This window comes from Lipotes vexillifer, unplaced genomic scaffold, assembly GCF_000442215.2.
Source record: "Lipotes vexillifer unplaced genomic scaffold, Lipotes_vexillifer_v1.1 scaffold472, whole genome shotgun sequence".
NCBI classification, from domain to species: domain Eukaryota; kingdom Metazoa; phylum Chordata; class Mammalia; order Artiodactyla; family Lipotidae; genus Lipotes; species Lipotes vexillifer.
The window spans coordinates 1,706,922-1,726,842 of NW_006797698.1; the positions used below are offsets into that span (position 1 = coordinate 1,706,922).

At 54.7% G+C, this 19,921-nt stretch overlaps 1 protein-coding gene across 1 annotated transcript; it reads left to right on the forward strand.

The window, feature by feature from the left end:
- Nucleotides 1-6,680: 6,680 nt before the first annotated feature.
- On the forward strand, nt 6,681-14,628 carry CRYGN (crystallin gamma N). Its single transcript, XM_007469868.1, has 4 exons — nt 6,681-6,796; nt 8,709-8,957; nt 10,861-11,006; nt 14,493-14,628. Exons 1-4 carry the CDS (start codon nt 6,776-6,778, stop codon nt 14,626-14,628), a joined length of 552 nt encoding a protein of 183 aa, XP_007469930.1. The 5' UTR covers nt 6,681-6,775.
- The last annotated feature ends 5,293 nt before the right edge of the window (nt 14,629-19,921 follow it).

The following is a 19,921-nucleotide window of genomic DNA, read 5'->3' on the forward strand; positions in this document are numbered from 1 at the left end:
CTTTTCCCTGCTGAGGGATGTTCCCCTGTCTGGGTGAACTGTGATTTCTTTATCTGTTGAAGGAGGCCTGGCGCTTCCACGTTGGTGTTACCAGGAGTGAGCCGCTGTGAGCAACGCGGGCTAGTCTTTGGCGAATGTTCTCTTTGCTCGTGGGTAAGCACCAGGTCGCACGGTAGGTGTATCTTAACCTTATAAAAATATGTTTCTGCAAGTGGCCATAGGGTTTTACATGCCGGCCAACAGCTCAGGAGTGTCCACCTACCCTGCATCCTCACCAAGACTTATAACTGGTTGTCTCTTTAAATTTCTGCCATTCTAACGAGATATAGTGATGTCTCATTGTGCTTTGAATTTGCATTTGAGGGGGAGTTTTTAAAGGATGGGCATATTCTTGGCCTTTGAGGCATTAGATCAGGAAATGTTGAAGACTTAGGTGAAGGAGGGAGAACTGGAGGAGCAAAGTCCAAAACAAGAACAGGAATAGACAAGCTGGGCATCCTTAGAAAACTGCCAAATGCTGAAGGAATGTTAAAATTGTATATCTGTAGGGGTTGAGGGCATTCTGGATTCAAATCCCAACTCCACTGCTTACTTGTTGTGTTACCTTGGGCAAGTTACTTATTCACTCTGTGCCTCACTTTCCACATCTATGAAATGGGGGTAATAATACCTACCTCTTAAGATTGTTGAGAAAATTAAATGATATAATAAGTCTTCGTTGGTGCCTTACTGTGTAAACACTATGAGAGTCATTATTACTGTCCCCATTTTTGAATTTATTGTAATTCTCTGTCTTCCCACTACCTGGCCCCTAGCAATTTCCCTGGGAGGGAGGGGGAGGTGTAGTTACTGTAACCACCTCTAGGGGTCAGGCTTCAGCGCCTTTCACTTACCTAAGCGGCACAGTATTTGAGGATAGGATATGGGGGACAAGGGGATTCTTTCCAGGTCCCACGCATCCAGCCTTTGCACTACCACCCTTTTCTTCCCTACCTCAATCCAGTGTTCCCCCTTGGAGACCTCTGGCCCCTCTTTTGGGAGGAAGATTTCTTATCATCATCTCCTAGAAGTGGATTTGAACTCGGGCAGAGCAAGGAATCCCTGGTCCGTGGGACCTCACACTGAGCAAGCCAGAGGATGTTTTCACCCCTCAACCCAGAAGGTTGAGGTCCCAGCTAGTCCACAGACAGGGCACAGATTCTGGCTAAAGGTGTTCCCTCCCTCCCTGTCCAATAAAAATGGGTCCCAGTCCAGTGGTTCAAGCCACAAACTGGGAAGGGTCTTCAGATAATAGGTTAGATTACAGGTTAAAACACACATGGACACAACAAAGGAACAGATGACAGGTTAACACACACAAAAGCAAAGGAACAGGTAACAGACTAATAGACATACCACAAAGGAATAGATAACAGGTTAACACACACATCAGTCAGGAAGGACTCGGGAAAAATGAGCAAAGGATATGAATAAGCAGTAAACAGCAGAGCAAACATGATGTACGTATGGACGATGTTGAGAAGCTGAACACAAATGCATGGGTCTGGGGGGACTTTGCTTCATCCTGTGGAGTTGAAGGTGTGCTCATGCTTCCCCTGGCAATTTTACTAAAGGTGTGGACCCCAAAGGGGGCGAGATTGGCCCCTGGGTTCTTTTGGAAATTTGAAGGTGTTTCCATTTGTCAGAATGACAGAGGAAGGGTAGCCTTCAGTAGGCAGGGCCCAAGGATACTTGATACCCTGCAACATGCAATGAGCAATTGTCCCACAGTTTCACCCATAAACACAGTATTCTTGGGAATTCCCTGGTGGTCCAGTGGTTAGGACTCTGTGCTTCCACTGCAGGGGTTCGATCCCTGGTTGGAGAAGTAAGATCTGACCAGCCTTGTGGCACGGCCAAAAGAAAAAAAAAAAAAAAGACAGTATTCTTTGCCTGATTTTAATAGACACTGAATTTTCCCAGCATGCAATTTACTAACTAGATGGGAGATTTTACTTAGTTTTCTGAGGGACTTTTCCAAGAGTTACTCATTCACCGTTTCAGAAACTGGGGTCACTAACAACAAAATAACAAATTGCAGAAGGATGCATATACAATATTGCCACATTGTAAAAATGTGTATTATTTCCCGGTATACAAATAGACAGTAAAGATGTGAAAACATGCAAAGAAATAATAAACACAAAAATCAGCGTAGTGGGTATATGTGGGTGTGGGGAGGGAAAGCTTCTGATGACTTCTTTCTTTAAAGAAAATAAATCAGCCTGACATAAACATGGCAACACATTAATATTTGACAAACCTGGGTAGTGGGTGTGTCATTGTTCCTTATTCTCTAGAGCTCTCTATGCTCTAAATTGCCCAAAAGGGAGAGAGACTTGACAAAAACAAGAGGCAGGAGGATGGAGGCAGGCAGGTGGGCACTGAATCAGCACACATTTTGCAACTTTCTGACACTGAGCAGCTACTGACAGCTTTTAAGTTTGCATGTTATTGAGATTTTCTAAAAATCAAGATAGCACCCTCAGCCTTCTCCTTCCACTGTCACCACACTTATGCTGAGCCCATCCCCCCAGTATTTTGTCCTCAACTAGCTGTCATATGTGGCTTAAGATCTCACCTATTTCAAAGTACATTTTAACAATGCTTTGAAGATGACTCACTCAAAGAAATGACTCTCTACTGGTGAGGTTTTGCCAGTCTTGTATTTGTATATGTATGTATTGATAGCTATTTAGGGGAGGAACTCTTCTCAGGCACACATAGATCATGTGAGTCTTGGCAGACCTGACCTCCTTATAATGAAAATCCTGAGTGAGAATTGAGATGTTGCACTGGGAATGGGGAATGGAGGTTAAAATTGCAGAAATCTTATCGACAGGTTCATTTTTTACCAATTCTCTGAGGCCTGTGACTGGTCATTTTTCAGTATTCTTTGCAGAAAATACCCCAAATCACTGCTCTGTTTTGATTTCTGCCCACATCACCTGTGTGCATTGTCTGTGGGCTCTGGCCCTGGCATAGTAACGGCAAATACAAATTAAAGATAAGACACTCTGAAAATAATGAGATCCCACTACACACCTATCAGAATGGCTAAAATCCAAAACACTGACACCACCAAATGCTGGCAAGATTGCGGAGTAACAGGAGCTCGCATTCATCGCTGGCTGGAATGCAAGTGGTGCAGCCATTCTAGAAGACAGTTTGGCAGTTTCTTCTAAATTAAACATACTTATACCATATGATCCAGAATCGCTGGATACACACTGCTGATATTTTACCCAAAGGAGCTGAAAACTTATCTCCATGCAAAAACCTGCACATGAATGTTTATAGCAGCTTTATTCATAATTGCCATAACTTGGAAGCAATCAAGATGTCGTTCAGTAGGTCAGTGGATAAACTGTGATGCATCCAAACAATGAAATATTTTTCAGTGCTAAAAGGAAGTGAGCTATCAGGCCATGAAAAGACATAGAGGAAATGTAAAGGTATATTACTAATTAAAAGAAGCCAATCTGGGGCTTCCCCGGTGGCACAGTGGTTGAGAGTCCGCCTGCCGATGCAGCGGACGTGGGTTCGTGCCCCGGTCTGGGAGGATCCCACGTGCCGCGGAGCGGCTGGGCCCATGAGCCATGGCCTTTGAGCCTGAGCATCCGGAGCCTGTGCTCCTCAGCGGGAGAGGCCACAGTGGTGAGAGGCCCACGTACCGCAAAAAAAAAAAAAAGAAGCCAATCTGAAAACACGACATACTGTATGATTCCAACTAGGTGACATTCTGGACAAGGCAAAACTGTGGAGACAGTGAAAGGATCAGTGGTTGCCAGGGGCTGGGGCGGGGGGAGAGCGATGAATAGGCAGAGCACAGAGGATTTTTAGGGCAATGAAAATACTCTGTATGTATATGTATGATGCTATAATGATGGACACATGTCATTATACAGTTGTCAAAACTCGACACCAAGAGTGAACTGTAATGTAAACTGTGGACTTCGGGTGATAGCGATGTGTCAATATAGGCTCATCAGCTACGAGAAATGTACCGTCTGGGTGGGGTGCTGATGGTGGGGGAGACAGTATACGTGGAGGTGGGGAGGGTATGGGAACCTTCTATACTTTATTCAATTTTGCTATGAACCTAAAACTGCTCTGAAAAATAAAGCCTATATTTAAAAAAAATAATAAGGGGCTTAATTTTCCCAGGTGAATACAAGGGAAGAGACTTCCCTTCCCCTTTTTCTTCTAGAATTTCTTTGTCTTTTTCACATGTATGGGCACCATTTTTTTTTTTAACATCTTTATTGGAGTATAATTGCTTTACAATGGTGTGTTACGTGCACATTTTTAATGGCTAAAGAAACCTCTTGCCAATCTAATACTTTGAAGGTTTCCTCTAGCAGCTGGAAGCTATCTCTTTGAAACAATAATGTCCCACCTCCCAGTTTCCTGGGAGGACAGGGGCTTAACTTCAGCTGTCACCTTACTCTGAACTGCAAAGCCTATTTTATTGCAAAGCCTAATTTTCTCGTATCTGGGCATAAAGATACGAGAAAATTATATCTTGAGAACATGTACATAATGAGTATGTCTGCCTGACTCTGAAAGGCTGAGCTTTCTCTGTCTCTGCAGTCACTGTAGCAGATTGCCTGGGACGCATCATCTCTTGGTTTAATGCTTAGTCAGTAATACGACTCTTTCTCTCTCTTCAACGTATATGGACAGGCTCTCTGGGTTGGGAGATTTTGTTTTGAATTCCATTTCCCCAACAGGGCCCATGTCTGAAAGCAAACGTTAGAATGTGTGGTTTGGCCAATGTGGATGCCTGTGGGGACGGCAGTCAGGCCAGGCCCCCTGGCAGGCCTGTCCTTGGATGCAAGGGTGACATGCAGGTGGTAGTGTCTGCACTACATGTGCCAGCCTCCCAGAGCAGGGACAAGGTCACCCCTGTGCCTCCACAGTCCATGACTTCCTTTTCCTGGACCTGAAGTGTCTCATCTGTGAAACAGTGATAAAAATCTTTCCTGAGAACAGCTCAGACTGCTCCCCGCACCCGCGTCCTCTCTGCCCTGTCCTCTGTGAAGCCCCCTGGGGTCACCATGGCTTGGATGAGCTCTCTCTCCTTCGAGCTCAGGGTTGGCCCCTCGCCCCAGCTAACCGCCCTGCATTGTTCTCCGCGTGCACGTCTCATCCCCTGGGCAATTTGGGGGTGCGCATCTTGTGGTCTCAGTGTTGACTCTGTTCATTCCACAAACAATCTTTGAGCCTCTGTTATGTGCCAAGAACGTCTGTGCCCTGAGAAAGTCCCACGCTGGGCTGAGGCTGCGTGTTTCTGTAAACCCGTCCTTGCCGTCCAGGGTGGTCTGGGTGCAGAGCACTGCGGCCCACCGGCGAGTGGGGTTTGAGTCGGGGCGGGTGACACCTCAACGGATCAAGGGTGAGCATGGACTGGGCGGAGAGGGGCAGAGGTAGAGGGACAGCATTCTGGGGGGCAAAACAGCAGAAGTGGAGCCTGCAGGACCACAGCCTGGCATAGATATGTAGGGGCAGCCCAGGGTGCTGCTGGAGCAGAAAATTTAAGGTGGGGCTGGGAGCTAAGACCGACGTGTAACAGAGCAGGACCCTATGGGACCTTCCTGACAGACCCCTCCCCCCCATGTCTCTGCCTGGCTCTTGTCTGTAGAAAAGCTGTAGTCTCCCAGGCCTCCCCTGAGTCACAAAAGCCTGGCTCAAGAATTAATGAGTGGAAGGATGTGGACATGCAGTGATAAAGAGAGCAGTGGGGCCAGGAGAACTGGTAAGAATTTGACCGGTAAATCAGCCATGTGGCGGTCACAGAATCCTTAGGTCCTCCCTGAAGTACCTAGATGACAGTATCTGATGCACACTCTTCCTGAGTTGTTTTACTGAAGCTAAAATCCCCACCAAGTGGAAGAACTTACCTACTTGATGACCTTGAGCACACAGCCCCCAGGCCTACGGGAGCCTGACGATTGAGCACGTTAACCCCTGTGACGCTGCCCCACTACCTGTCAGCCAAGCAGAGACTTGTGCAGGAGCCGGCTCACTTCACACCCTGCGACTCCCCTCCCTCACCCTGCCTATAAAAAAACCTTCCCTGAAACCCAGCAGGGAGTTGGCAGCCTTTTGAGCATGGGCCAGCCGGTTCTCCTTTCATGCCCCTTGCAAGAAACCCTTCCTCTGTGCCGAGCTCCAACGGTTTGTCTGGCCTCACTGTGGGTAGGGTACACAAACTTGGGATGGACAAGGGGGGCGGGCAGGGGCTGTCTTCTTTGCTCTCTGGAGCAGGGATCCATCCTTCACTCGAAGAGAAAGCGAACTCAGTAGCAAGGTGAGCCTGGGTTCCCGGGTGGGAGAGCGCGCAGCGGGAGGTCTGGTAAGGCTCTGTGCGGAGGAGGGAGGGCGAGGGGAGCCTGAGGAACCCCACCCCAGGGCAGAGGCGTCGGGTGGGGGGGGGCGGGGCGGGGCCCATCAGTCCTGACAGTAGGGCCGGCAGGCCGGCTGGGTCGGCGAGAGAGGAGGCCTTGGGGGCTGGCTGGGCTCGCGGGGCGCGATAGCACCAGGGAGACCCCCGGGCGGGGGCGGGGGCGGGTTGGGTCCCACGGGCCGGGCGGCCCCTCGAGGGCTTAGCACGCCCGACAGCACTAACGCGCCGGCCCAGCAAATCTTTTGTCGGGGCGGCGCTGAGCCAGCAGGGCGCCGCCCGCTATATCTGGGGCCCCCCGGGCCGGTGGGACCGCGCACGAGGCGCACCATGGCGCAGCGCTCGGGGAAGGTGAGTGCCCACCCTAACCTCTCGCGTCCGTCCGCCGCCGCCCAGGGTGACCGCAGGGGCCCAGACACCCGCTCCCATTGCTCTTTGTGCCCAGGATGGGGGCCGGGGACAGGGGCGGCCAGCCCGCTTGATGCCCTTTGCATCTGACAACCGGAGCAGAGTGGGCTAAATTTCTGAACAAAACGGGGTGCCTGGCCCCGGCTTAGGGCCTCTGTGATGCGGGTGGGGAGTTCTTCCGCCCAGTCCCTCCAGCACTGGCTCTGCGGCGCCAAGCCCCTGCTCCAGAGCCCGGCGCAGGGCCGGTGCTCAGACCTAAGGGGTGCCGGGGTTGGAGTGGGGATCCTCGACTTGCCCTGCAGCCCCTGGGCCCCGCTTCTTTGCCTGAGGCTGTCCTAACGTGGCTGCTCCTTCCTCAGGATCTGCTCAACGGCACTTGGGGCAGGTTCTCTGCAAAATGTTGAAATTTGAGGGACCTTCGAATCCTGTGGGTGACCAGTTGCCCTTGAATATCTGGAGGCGGGGGGAGCCCTCCATCAGACCTGCCTTGTGCAGGAAGAGTGGCAAATTTGGATCTCTACCCCCTTCCCTGGCTCCCTATTCTAGCTAACCTGAGACTGCCTTTGGTTTCCAGGGGCTACATTCAAGATTAGTGGGTGAGAGCATTACTGTATCTGTCCACGGGGGCTAGGTTATGCCTCAGCAGCAGCTGCAAGAGCTCACCTCCACTGTGGTCTGCACACCCTCCCCTGTGCTGCAGAGGGACACCTCGATATCAGCAGAGGGAAAGGGAGAGACGAGAAATCGTGCGTGGTTTTCAAAGCTTCCACGTCCACACACATCCCTTTGGCCAAAGCATCTGGCCTCGCCTAACTCCGAGGGGCCCAGAGGAGCCGTTCTACCATCAGTGACAGTACACACACATCGTGACCACAGTTACTGGGCCCCAGGTAACATGGCTTTGCCAGGGCCGTTCTAGGAGCACAATTCTTGAGACCCAAAGAGTTATTGAGAGTTGGAATTTTTCAGTTCCTCTGCAGAAAGTGAGTGAGTTTTGGGGTTGGTATGGTTCTTCTGTTCATTTGTTTTTTTGTTTTGTTTTGTTTTGAACGAAATACAGTTGACTAACAAGACTGTATTAGTTTCAGGTGTGTAACATAGTGATTGTATATTTTTTATACATTATCAAATGATCACCACAGCAAGTCTAGTTACCATCTGGGTCATGTTTAGTTCGGGAACAGGGACTCCCCATCAGTGCTCCACCACCATAGGACACAGCGTCTGAACTGACCACTGGGTTAGAAAGCTTCAGATCTGACACGTGCATGTCACCCAGAGGAGAGGCCTAGGACACAAAGGGACGGGGTTACATTGAAAAAGCCCTCTTTTGAGCCATTAATCCCGTGCCAGGCCCCGACTTGGCTCATTGGATTCAGTAGCTCCTGTTAAGGGGCCCAGTCTCAGAAACCTGACTTTCTGGAAAGTCCATATTCGGTTATAGGGTTGTAGGTGAAGTGTTTTCTTTTGAAACATTTCGTTGGATGTTATGTTTTAACAATAAACAAAAATTGAGTTTAAAAAATGCAGTGGGAGTTTGAAAAGACCCTGTTTTCAAACGGGCCCCTGGACAAAGGGGAAATCCCTGTCCCCTCATATCTTCTGAGATCTGTCTGCTCAACCATGGCCTCCTGGGGTGGGGCGAGCTGGGTGCTGGGTCTGACCTCAACCCGCCATCCAGGCATTCTCTCACCCAGGCAACAGACAGTGTTGAGCACCTACTGTATGCCGCAGGTCGGGGCTTCAGGGCCTGGGAATTGGGGTTCAGTGGTGGATGTTGGGCCCCATGTGTCCATTCCCAAAACTGACAGGGGAGAAGCCCTGACTCCTGGGTCCTCTAACCTGGCCTTTCTAGATTACTCTCTACGAGGGCAAGCACTTCACGGGGCGGAAGCTGGAGGTCTTCGGGAACTGTGACAACTTCCAAGACCGAGGCTTTATGAACCGGGTGAACTCTGTCCGTGTGGAGAGTGGGGCCTGGGTCTGCTTCGATCACCCCGACTTCCGGGGCCAGCAGTTCGTCCTGGAGCACGGCGACTACCCCGACTTCTACCTCTGGAACAGACACAACGACCACATGGGCTCCTGTCGGCCTGTTGGAATGGTGAGTGGGCCTGGGCCACTCCACTTGGCCGGGATGGGAGGGTTTCCTGCTGGAGTGACCCAGGGCCCGGTTAGGCCTGGTTAGACGTGGGATGAGTAATCGGGGGGTGGTGGTGGGGCAGGACCCTCCCAGCTTTAGGAACAGATGAGACCGTGAGCTCTTTAAGCCCGAGAGATGTCCCCACACGGACCCAGCCACTCCCGTGCATGGGGACCCAAGAGGAAAGCCCCTGGGAGTTTTCATGCCTGCATTTTCAGCCATGTATCAGGAAGCCACTTTCAATTTCTGATGCCAAAATCTTGCTGAATTTTCCACTCAAAATGCTATTGAGGGCTTCCCTGGTGGTGCAGTGGTTGGGAGTCCGCCTGCCGATGCAGGGGACATGGGTTCGTTCCCCGGTCCGGGAGGATCCCGCATGCCGCAGAGCGGCTAGGCCTTTGAGCCATGGCTGTTGAGCCTGTGCGTCCGGAGCCTGTGCTCCACAAGCGGGAGAGGCCACAGCAGTGAGAGGCCCACGTACTGCAAAAAAAAAAAAAAATGCTATTGAAAACATTAGAGGTTTGGATCTGCAACCAGATGGGGGAGCATTCAGCTAAAGTAAGGCTGATGTGGTCGCGGTGCGTCCACCCAAGCAGGTCATCTTCTAGTGCTTTTCAGGAGCCTTCAATGGAGTGGCCGACGGAGAAAGCTTAGGCATCACTGGCCAGGCAGCGGGAATTTGGGGGCAGGAGCCAGCAGGTGGCTGCCTTTTCACAGGGCCGCCCAGTACGTGTGGGAGAGCCCGTGAGAGCTGTCACTCCCCGCTGGTGAAGTTGCCCAGAGGGTAGGGTTTGAGACTGGGCGTTCCCATTCCTTAGGATTTTCCCACCTTAAAGTCCTAACTGACCTTCTGTGAGCTCCGGAAGCTAGGGTGGGAAATGGCTGGCTCCCGAGACCAGGGGTGCACAACTTATCAGAGAGTCTCGGCCCTGTGTCTGCAGGAGGACCCTCTCCTGGACGGACATCTGAGGACCCCCAGGGGAGGGGCCTCCTGTGTGGAAACCCCTCTCTTTTCTACATGGGTTGCAAAACCAGCTGGGCGTTTGCCTCTCAAATTGTAAGAATGCTTTCTTAAGATTTCCACCAGGTCACGGACATTTGGAAAAAGGAATTAACATGGCTGGCCCTGGATCTTGCATAATGCTATTTATATGAAAACTACCCTGGGTATCTTTCGAATGCTGTTCTCGTAAGAGCTGTCCTTGGAGCCAGCTGTGGCGCAGACCCAGCCCCCGCCGGCGCCAGAGCCCGTGGGGAGCTGGCCCACCTCAGTCTTTGGAAATACGGGGAATCTTATGGGGAGATGTATGTCCTAGTCCCAGGGAGCCAGCAGGGATTTCAGCAAATGAGATCCCTGTTATTTGTTTCAGATTTTTGGCTTCGTGTTTTAATAAACGTTCTATTACAGTTTGTAAAATATTATCATTTAAAGGCTGCCAGTGGCCTGTGGCCCAGGATGGGGTGAAGGGCAGAGGAATGTGGTGGTACGTCTGGGGCAGGAGGAAGCCCAGTGGCCCGGGCCGGTCCGAGGGCGGCCGCTGTCCCAGGAGGTCTGGCCCTTTCTGGACCTTGGGTTCTGCAGTTGAAGAACGAAGCAACTGGACTGGTTCAGGGGCTCTGAATCTTTTTAAACTAATAGACCCCTTTCATCCAACCAAATCTCATATGCAAGAATGAGCGGCAGTTCTGGTCTGAGGGGCGTGCGTTGAGGTCGGGGTACTCACCGGCCCCCCAGCCCAGGAACTCACGGGTGCCCTGGGTGCTGGGTGGGTCCAAGCTCCTGCCCACACGGGCTCCTGTTTATGACGGGAAACGTCACAACTGTTCACCCTCTTTCCTTCCTCCACTTGTGGGGGGCCCACAGCATGGGGAGCATTTCCGCCTAGAAATCTTCGAGGGCTGCAACTTCACGGGCCAGTGTCTGGAGTTCAAGGACGACTCTCCCTTCCTTCAGAGTCAGGGCTGGGCCAAGAACTGGGTCAACGCCATCAAGGTGTACGGGGACAGCGCGTGAGTAGAACCCGCATGGCCGCTGACCACAGTTCCCCGCCTGCCGGGCTGGGTCAGACCCTAGCAGGGGGGCAGCCTGTCCCCTGCCCAGAGACCTTTTCCCTCCCCCATCTGTCCCCCTGGCCCAGGAAGGCCATGGTGAGGGGACGCAGGGCCCCAAAGGCCCCCCTCGATGGCAGAAGGGCACTTTGCAGCCCTAGCCGTTTTCTATGACTAGGCTGAGCTCATGGACTGCGCTTTGGTTTTCTCGAGCTGGGAGAAGTCTGCTCTGGCAAGGGTGGCCCTGCCCACATGCTCAGCCCTTATTTACCCCGAACTGGACCTCTCCTACCACACGCCCAGCCCTGCCACGCTGGCCTCCCGGGGAGATGATGTCAGTGGCTCACTTCTGGGGGATGGAGAGTGGCTGGGAAGCTTTTCCCCAGGCCCAGGGGGGCTCGTCCTCCCTAGCCCAAGAGAGCCATCAGAACCCTGTGCTTCCGAGGACTCCTGCACACCCGGTTCCTTCCACCAGCCGAGGGCATCTGAACGCCCATTGTGCACACCCTTTGTGCCAGTTTCACAGCCCCTGCTCACACCCCACCTGCCCAGCTGGGTGGAGAGCATTTCCCCATTTTACAGAGAAGCAAGCTGAGACCCAGAAAGTTACCCCACCCCGCTGGGAGTGGCCCCACTGGGATTGCAGCCAGGCCTTTGGCTTCAGGTCAGACTGTGCCTGATCTAGAGCTGGGTGTCTCCCCAGATCTCAGCCCCATGTCCCAGGAGAAGAGCCCCGAAATGTGCATCCCAGGAGCCTGGCTCTTCTCTCAGCAGCTACGGGAGTCCTTTGCTGTCTGTGTTTCTGAGGCACGGGATCAGGGTGCAAGCGAGTGGTCGTGGGAGGGACTGAAGGAAGACGTGGCTGAGCTGGAGGAAGAACTCCCCACCTTCCCCTGCGAGGTCAGATGTTGGCTGCTGGGCCCTGGGCCCCTGACCCAAAGGCCTTTCAGAAATTCCAGGTTTGCCCTAAGTTGATGGCACCTGGGAATCCGGGGGTAGAATTCCAAAACGACCATTTGCTGGCTAAGTTGTGTCTTGTGAGGCCAGAGTCGTACCTTTGCGTAGAAGGTGTCCTGAGCCCCGAGGCCCAGTCCCCCTCCAGCCACCCCGGGACTCCAGGGGCTTGTTTAGAGAAAAAGGCAGGAAGGTAGGAGCTAAGATTTGACTGTAGGGACTTCACCCCCCACTTCACCTAAGCGGAGATGGTGCTCAGAGGGGCGAGGACTCAGCGGGGCACTGCCTGCGGTGGGTCCCACGTCTGGACCCGGGCTCTGCTCCGTTCCCCATGGAGCCCTCATCCTTAGCCTCCTGTGACTTTAACTTGTAAAAAAAAATGTAGGCCCTTGGCAAGGAAAAACTGCCCAGTGGTGCCCCCCAGTATCCCCTAGTGTGGACGTGACCTCCTTTGAGGGCTTTCCTGGCATCTGAGGTTGGGGGTGCAAGGTGGGTCTCCCCACACCTCCTACCTGCCAGGAGTCATTTTCTTTGGGTCCCAAGTCGCTCGGGAATGGCCTGTCCCCACAGACCCGTGTCCTGAAGGGCACCTGGAAGAGATGAGCCAGCATGTCGAGGCCCACTTCCCAAGGGCGCAGCCCTGGTGCCGATGGCGGACGGCGTGCCCCTCCCTCCCACCGCAGGAAGCAGGGGAGGGTGAGGGGTTCCTGCGGAGGCCTAGCTGGTCCCTTCGTCTTCTTCCTTTTGAGGACACCCATATGCTCCAGGGCAGCCCAGGACACTGCTGGGGGTCCTTCCCAGCTCCTCCAGGGAGGGAGGGAGGGGCTGACTCCCTTGGAGGTGCCTCAGACCACGGCCTCAGCGTGTGCGCGGGAGTGTGGGCAGGTCATGGGCAGGGTGGGGGGATGCAGTGGGCACGGGGAGGCCGGCGGGGCAGGGGGGGGGGAGAGGCCAGACTGGGCCCGGCCTGCCCGGTGCTCCCCACTCACTCCCACTCTCTGCCTCTCTCTCATGCCCGAGCCCTGACCCTCAGCGGACTGTGCCAGGCTCCGGATGTGGGGTTGGGACGGGGTAGGAGAGGGATGTTGGTGGCAGGTGAGTGGCAGCTGGCCTTGTGCTGGATGGGCTCACAGATTCTAAGGATGTGTCTCCTGGGGAGAAGCCTCCTTCAGCACCAGAGTGCTTTGGGGTCCATGGACAAGAGCCCTTAGGTCAGAGCACCCCATGGCCTGGGCCGGAAGGGAACCCAGCAGCCAGATCTGGGTGTGTAGCCCCTTTGTCGGGGGCCTGGAGACTGAGGCCTGCTTTGCTTCCCAAGGCCCCCAGCCCCTCCGTGACTGACAGGGAAAAACGCTGTGTTCTATCCGTGGTCAAAGAGAAAGAGGCCAGAGCGAGGAGGAGAGAGCCGCCCTGGGCAGAGTGGGTGTGGACCAAGTTGGCTTTGAGGCCCGCCGTGCTCCCCGCCGCCGCCCCCTCACCCCTCAGCACAGGCTCCAGAGCCCGGCTCAGTGTGGGGGGTCCCCCTGGCCCTCCCAGCTGCCTGCTTGTCTCAGGGACAGTGGGCGGACGGGGCTGCAACAGCCACACTCCCCACGTGTCCGGAGGCCTCTCCTCAGATCACACCCCCTGCCCTCCGGTCCGCAGGCAGAGACGACTTTCAGGGGGGCCCCATCCCCCCCACCGCCCCTTCCAAGAGAGAAACCTTCCCTATTACCTGCAGCCCCATAGCCTCTGGTGATGAGCGGCCCTGTTCTCTCCTGCCCTGGACCAGAGCCCAGCCATAGGTGCTCCTAGACCAGTCCGTGTCCTTGTCGCCCGTCTCTGCTCCCCGGCCTGTTAGCAGCTGCCCCGGAGCTGGGAGCTGTGATGGAGAGGGAAAGGATCCCTCCTCCCCGTGCAACTGCCTCCCTCCCCGCTCACCCCACCGCAGGAACCTGTGGTCTGACTGATGTGAGACTCGCCAGGGCCTGAAGCAGGGCTGGGCGCACGCGTGGACCCAGGAGCACATTTGCTGAACGATGGAACGAATGAATAGTAATCGGTTCCCATTCTGTGCCAGGCCCCCTGCCACGTGCTGGGTGCTCTCTGTGCAAACAGCCCTTTCCAGGAGCAGGAAGGAGTGGGGTGTGTGTGGGGTGGGGGGAGTGGGGGGATGAGAGTGGACGTGCATCCTGGAACCACTCCTGGCCCTTGTGATGAACATTCTGGACTGGTCAGTTTCAAATGTCAACTGAGCACCCCCGGGTGCAAAGTGTCTCACCGAGCCCTGGCCTGGACACACGGGGCAGTGAAAAGATGGGCGCGGGGTCCGGGGAGAAATAAGCCAAGAATGGGGATGGGGTCACGGGCATGAAGGGCTGGCCGGGGGCGGAGGGGCGCGGGGCGGCGGCTGCGGGGAAGGAGGGCACGCGCGGCTGCGGTGCCAGGACAGGAGCGGCCGGGCCCTGCGCTGCTCAGCACCGGGCCGCTGACCTCCGCCGCCCTCTGGCCTAGGTGGGTCCTGTACGAGGAGCCCAACTACCGCGGCCGCATGTACCCGGTGGAGCGGGGCGACTTCCGCAGCTTCTCCGACTGGGAGGCCCAGAGCGCTCGTGTCCAGTCCCTCCGCCGGGTGGCCAACTTCTCCTAACCGCCCGCCCGCCGGTGTCTGGCTGCGACCGAGAGCGGCCCGGAGAGAGGGACAGGCCCCTCAGCCCGCCCGGGACTTGGACCGTGGGAAATAAACGTCATAAAAGCCAAGCGCTGAGTGACTCCTCTGCCCTTCGTGACCAAGGGACAGCTGGGCGGGTGGCCCCCCAGGCCCTGGGCAGGGGGCTGGCAGGACCCCCCGGCATGGGAGGGACCGACCAGGAAGGGTGGAGGGGGACGTTGCGAGGCACCCGCTGGGGGAGCATTAGGGCTGGAAGGGACCTATAAGTCATGGAGTTCAGTCCTGTCACTTCACACGTGAAAAGCCAACGTCCTACATGGGGAGTCACCACCTCGGGTCCCAGAGCAGCTCCCAGTGGAACCGGGATGGGGCCAGGGCGCTTCCCCTTCCAGGAACCCCACCCACGGGCCAGTTAGGGGAGAAAGGGGCAGCGGGAAGGCGGGGCAAGCATGTGATGGGGATGGAGCGGGGCAGGGGACCGAGGGGGGTCTGCTGCGAGGTGGGGGCTCCCTCTGGGCTGTAGTCTCCATGATCAGGGACAGGGGCTGCCAGGCCGCGTGGTCTGGTCCACTCCACAGCCAGGCCTGACCCAGGGTTCCTGAGTCTGCATCTCTGGGGGATCTTGTAGTTTATAGGGGAGGATCTTCTGAAAGGAGTGGCTGGATCCCAGGGACACATCACCCCTTGTATCCTGTAAGGAGAGAGAAACTGGGGGGGCTTGGAAGATGAGGGGAAGTTGCTGCCTGAACAGGTGGGCTCTGGGGGGGTTGGAGGGGTAGGAGATTTAGGAGGAAACTGAAGGGGTGAAGCTTTCAGGGCTGAAGGGAGCAGAGAGCATCTGCTCACCCGCAGCTGCTCACAGGGCTGCACCACCCAGGGCCCAGGCTCTCTTCATCCCGAGGGTGAATCCACAGAGTTTCTTTGTGGCCCGGGCCCTCTGCAGGACACTGGGCCCACCGTGCTGGGGTGGGTTTGATAGGGAGGTCACAGCCCCAGGAGAGAGGGAGGAAGGAGCCTGGCCTGGGCGGTAGTGGGATTTCCGGGAATAAGAGGCCCCCAATGCCTCCCCACCCATGCTTCAGTGTCCAGCCTCCTGTCCCCAGTGAGAGAGGGCCTGCTGGATCCTGGGAGTGGCCCAGGTAACTCCGCACTCCCCGCCTACAGCTGCCCACCAGAATCCTGAGCAGCGGCGCTCACCATCCAAACCAACAACTGAAAACCACCACATAGCTGATGGAAAGCCGTAGTTTGGAGTAAAAATAGGCCTTTATCTGTCATATATTGCAATTACTTATCCCAATTTATCTTTATCTGTTATTGTATGCTTTACACATACACATTTTCAGTGCTAAGGAAAATGATTTATTGATTTTTCTTGACCTTTCTTTTTATTATTAGGAACGCTTTCCAATTTTATTTTATTCAGGTTATTATATGCTTTCCTTTTTTCCACATTTATGACTTGAATCCTTCTGAAATTTGCATCTAACTTTGACTGGCTTATTGTGTAAATGATAGAAGCATAATAACTGCCACCACGCACCAAGCAAAAAAAAGAAAGAAACCACCACAAAACTAACAGCAAACCAGTCAAATCTCGGAGCCCGGAGTACCTCACCTCGTGTGAGTCGAGAAGAGGGTTTGTTGAAAACCCTTTCTCTGCCAGTTTATTCGGGGATGTGGCGCTTTCCGTGTGACCTCAGCTACACTCGTCCGCACGCGTGGGAGGCCCTGCCCACAGCCATGGCCTCATCCCTGCTCAGCTGCTCTCTTGTGCAACTGTCTGACCCTCAAAGCTCCACATCAGGCCTGGGAGGCGAGGGGTCAGCGGGTCTGGCTGGCCCCAGGCTTCCAGGACCTCACACCCCTTTCCCCGTTGTTGATGTTGATGATGATACTATTGAGCTTTTATCTTATGCTCTGACTTGATGCCAGGCTCTGTACTAGTGGAACCTGTGTAATTTTACTTATTGTGTGCAATAACACCAAGATGGTGATATGCTTATTATCACCACTATGAAGGAGAGCTAGACGCAGACAGGTTAAGCAACTTGCCCAAGGTCACACGACAGTCAGGATTCAAACCAGGTCTGGCTGGTACCTTTGCTCCCAGCCACTCTACTGCACACACGTATTTGCATATATAGATGTATTTTATCGATACAGTAGTTAAAATAACAGTAGTCCACCCAGTAGCAATCACATACTCAAAAGCATAGTCCCCTGCATCACCTCATTCAAACTCCCCATGGCCCATGAGGAAGGGAATCCAGACGTCCTTACCCTGGTCAGCAGGCATCATGGGGAGAAGCGGGGCCTGGTATGAACTGGGTGCAAAGTGTATCAGTCAGCACGGGGCTTAGATAATGGAAATGTTTTCTCTCACAGTTCTGGAGGCCAGAAGTCCAAGATCAAGGTGCTGGCAAGTGTGGTTTCTCCTGAGGCCTCTCTCCCTGGCTTGCAGGTGGCCGTCTTCTCCCTGTGTCCTCACACGGCCTTTCCCCTGTGCGTGTCTGTGTCCTAATCTCTTCTTATAAGGATACCAGTCATATTGGATTAGAGTCCAACCTAACGACCTCATTTTAACTTAATCACCTCTTGAAAGACCCTGTATCTCCTAATACAGTCACATTCTGAGGTTCTGAGCGTTAGGACTTCAACATACGAATTTGGGAGGGACACGTTTCAGCCTATAACATGAACCAAATGGTCTCTCCAGGCCTCAGTCTCCTGCTCTGTGAAATGAGTGTGATCATGTCTGTTGTTCCAACTGTATACAGCTGTAAAGGCCAAACAAGTAACCCTGGGAAAGTGCTGTATGAATACTGGCTCTCAGTAGTAAGTGATGCACTGGACGTCACCCAGAACGCGGGGGGAGCAGCGTTAAGGGCCAGCTCTGGGTCTCTGCCCCGATCCTCTCTCTGTTACTTGCTAGGATGTGTCCTTGGACAAGTCACTGCCCCGTGCCTCAGTTTCCCAAGCTGTACAGTGAAGATAAGCCCCTCCTAGGGAATTAAGGAAGATTCCCCCTGGCTGAGGAGCTCGGTCCAGTCCCCGGTAGCCAGGGGAGGAGCCAGCCTCGCACGCAGCCCTTCCCTCGTTCCAGAGGTTTCTCTAAACTCATCCAGTTCCCCAGCACCTCATTAACTGGTGATTCAATGCTTCACCAAATAGGCTTGTGCTCCCAGGTGACCTCCCCCTCACCCCAGCCCTCTGCTCCGTAATCTGTCAGCAAATCTGCTTTTTGTCTCAAGAAGAAAAACAAGATTCCCAGCAAAGTGCTTGTGGGCAGACTTGTAATTTGTCTGATGTCTGTCCAGGGGGTCGGTGGACCGAGGGCCAGCGCCTTCGAAAGAGACTCACACATGCTTCGCATACTTGTGTCTCAACTCTGCGGTTTGGAGAGCCAGGGCGCTCCCAGAGCCATCCTCGTGTCCTCAGCCATCAGTCCTCCCACCCACCGACCGCTCCACGCCCCCTCCACCCGGCCCGCGCCCCCTGCCGACCACGAACGCGCATGCGCTATTTATCAGGCCCCTCCGATCAGAGGAAAAACATTCCCTTTGAAAACCCCACAGATGTTCCCACAACCTCGCTGCCGCTGCCCCACCCCCACCCCCGTGAGCCCGGGGTCCCCTGCGCCCCTGAGGACCCCCTGTGTTCCCCGACACGGTCTCCTGGCTCCACCCCCAGAACCCTACAGATCTGTGTTCCCTCAAAGAAACCACAGGGATGGCCTTCCCTGGTGGTGCAGTGGTTGACAGTTCGCCTGGCAATGCAGGGGACACGGGTTCGAGCTCTGGTCCGGGAAGATCCCACATGCCGCGGAGCAACTACTGAGCCTGCGCTCTAGAGCCTGCACGCCACAACTACTGAGCCCACATGCCTAGAGCCCGTGCTCTGCAACAGGAGAAGCCACTGCAATGAGAATACAATGAGAAGCCCGCGCACCTCAATGAAGAGTAGCCCCCTCTTGCCGCAACTAGAGAAAGCCCGCGCGCAGCAACGAAGACCCAATGCAGCCAAAAATAAATAAACAAATAAATAAATAAATTTATTTTAAGAAAAAGAAAGAAACCACAGGGATTTTCAATAAAAACCTGTTGAATGAGAGACCTTAAAAATGTAGCTCCAGAGTTTCCGTTTGGGAAGATGAGAAAGTTCTGGAGATGATGGTGGTGATGGTTGCCCAACGACGGAAGGTGTTTAATGAACTGTGCGCTGGAAAATGGTTCGGATGGTAAATCGTCTGTCCCGTATATGTCACCACAATAAAGACAAAGTCTGACTTCTCATTGCTGGGGGGTTGAGGGCTGTCGAAGAGCCTCCCCAGATTCTGGAGGACAGCGTGGGTTCCACCTGCCCACAACTGCCCGTACCTGGGGAATCTCTCACTCGCACCCCTCACCGCCCATCCAGTGCTGTGCGATGGCTGCCGAGTGAATGGAAAGTGCACAAGGGGTCGTTCCTCCTACAGGGTGGCTCACAGAGCTGGGGTGAGGACCTGGGCTGAGCCCTGACCTCCTGACTCCCAGTCCCTGCCCAGCCACACAAATGTCGGGGCGAGCCCGATGACACCGAGGGAGTGCCTTGCACTGGGGCCTGTGAAGCCTGGACCTGTAAAATGAGCTCTTTTGTAAATAGGCTCTTGGCTTCCCTGCTGCCAGAGGCTAAGCCCCTCTTTGGAATCAGTGATTGAAAACATCCCTAAGAGTCCAGCGGACACTGTGCCCTGGCATGGCTCTGCCGGGAGGGGGCTGGGCGGCGGCTGCCCTGGACGGGCCTGTGGGTTTGGAGCCGGCCTCGCTGGATGCTGAGACCAGCCCCTCGGTCAGGGTATGTGGCGGGGGCAGGTTGAGCAGTCAGAGGTGAGAACCCCGCTCCTGGCCATGCAGCCCCCAGGACTATGCACCCTGGGTGGGGGGCGGGGGCCAGGTGAGCTATCAGTCATGTGGCAGGGTCCCACTTCAGCAAGAGGGGGAGGGTGTTTGTGATGGTGCAGGCTGCCTGATTTGGGGACCAAAGTCTGGGGAGTGGACAGGAAGACAAAGCCACACCCTCTCTCCACTGACCCCAGAGTCCACAACAGCCAGGGCAGAGACCCCAGCACTGGGACTGAGAAGGTTGTCTCCTGGGTCCCTTTCCCATCGAGGACTGGGGAGGCTGCCCCTGAGTGCCTGGCCTGGGGAGCAGGGTAGCGTGTCCACTTCACAGCTGGGCCCAGGCCACCCTGGGCCCCGGGGCTCCTGGATCACTTGGACAGAGAAGCCAG

Coding starts and splice junctions, on each gene's coding strand:
- CRYGN (XM_007469868.1), top strand. CDS start 6,776: ATGGCGCAGCGCTCGGGGAAG. Junction 8,958..10,860: donor CCTGTCGGCCTGTTGGAATG/GTGAGTGGGCCT, acceptor GGGGGCCCACAG/CATGGGGAGCATTTCCGCCT. Junction 11,007..14,492: donor AAGGTGTACGGGGACAGCGC/GTGAGTAGAACC, acceptor CCTCTGGCCTAG/GTGGGTCCTGTACGAGGAGC.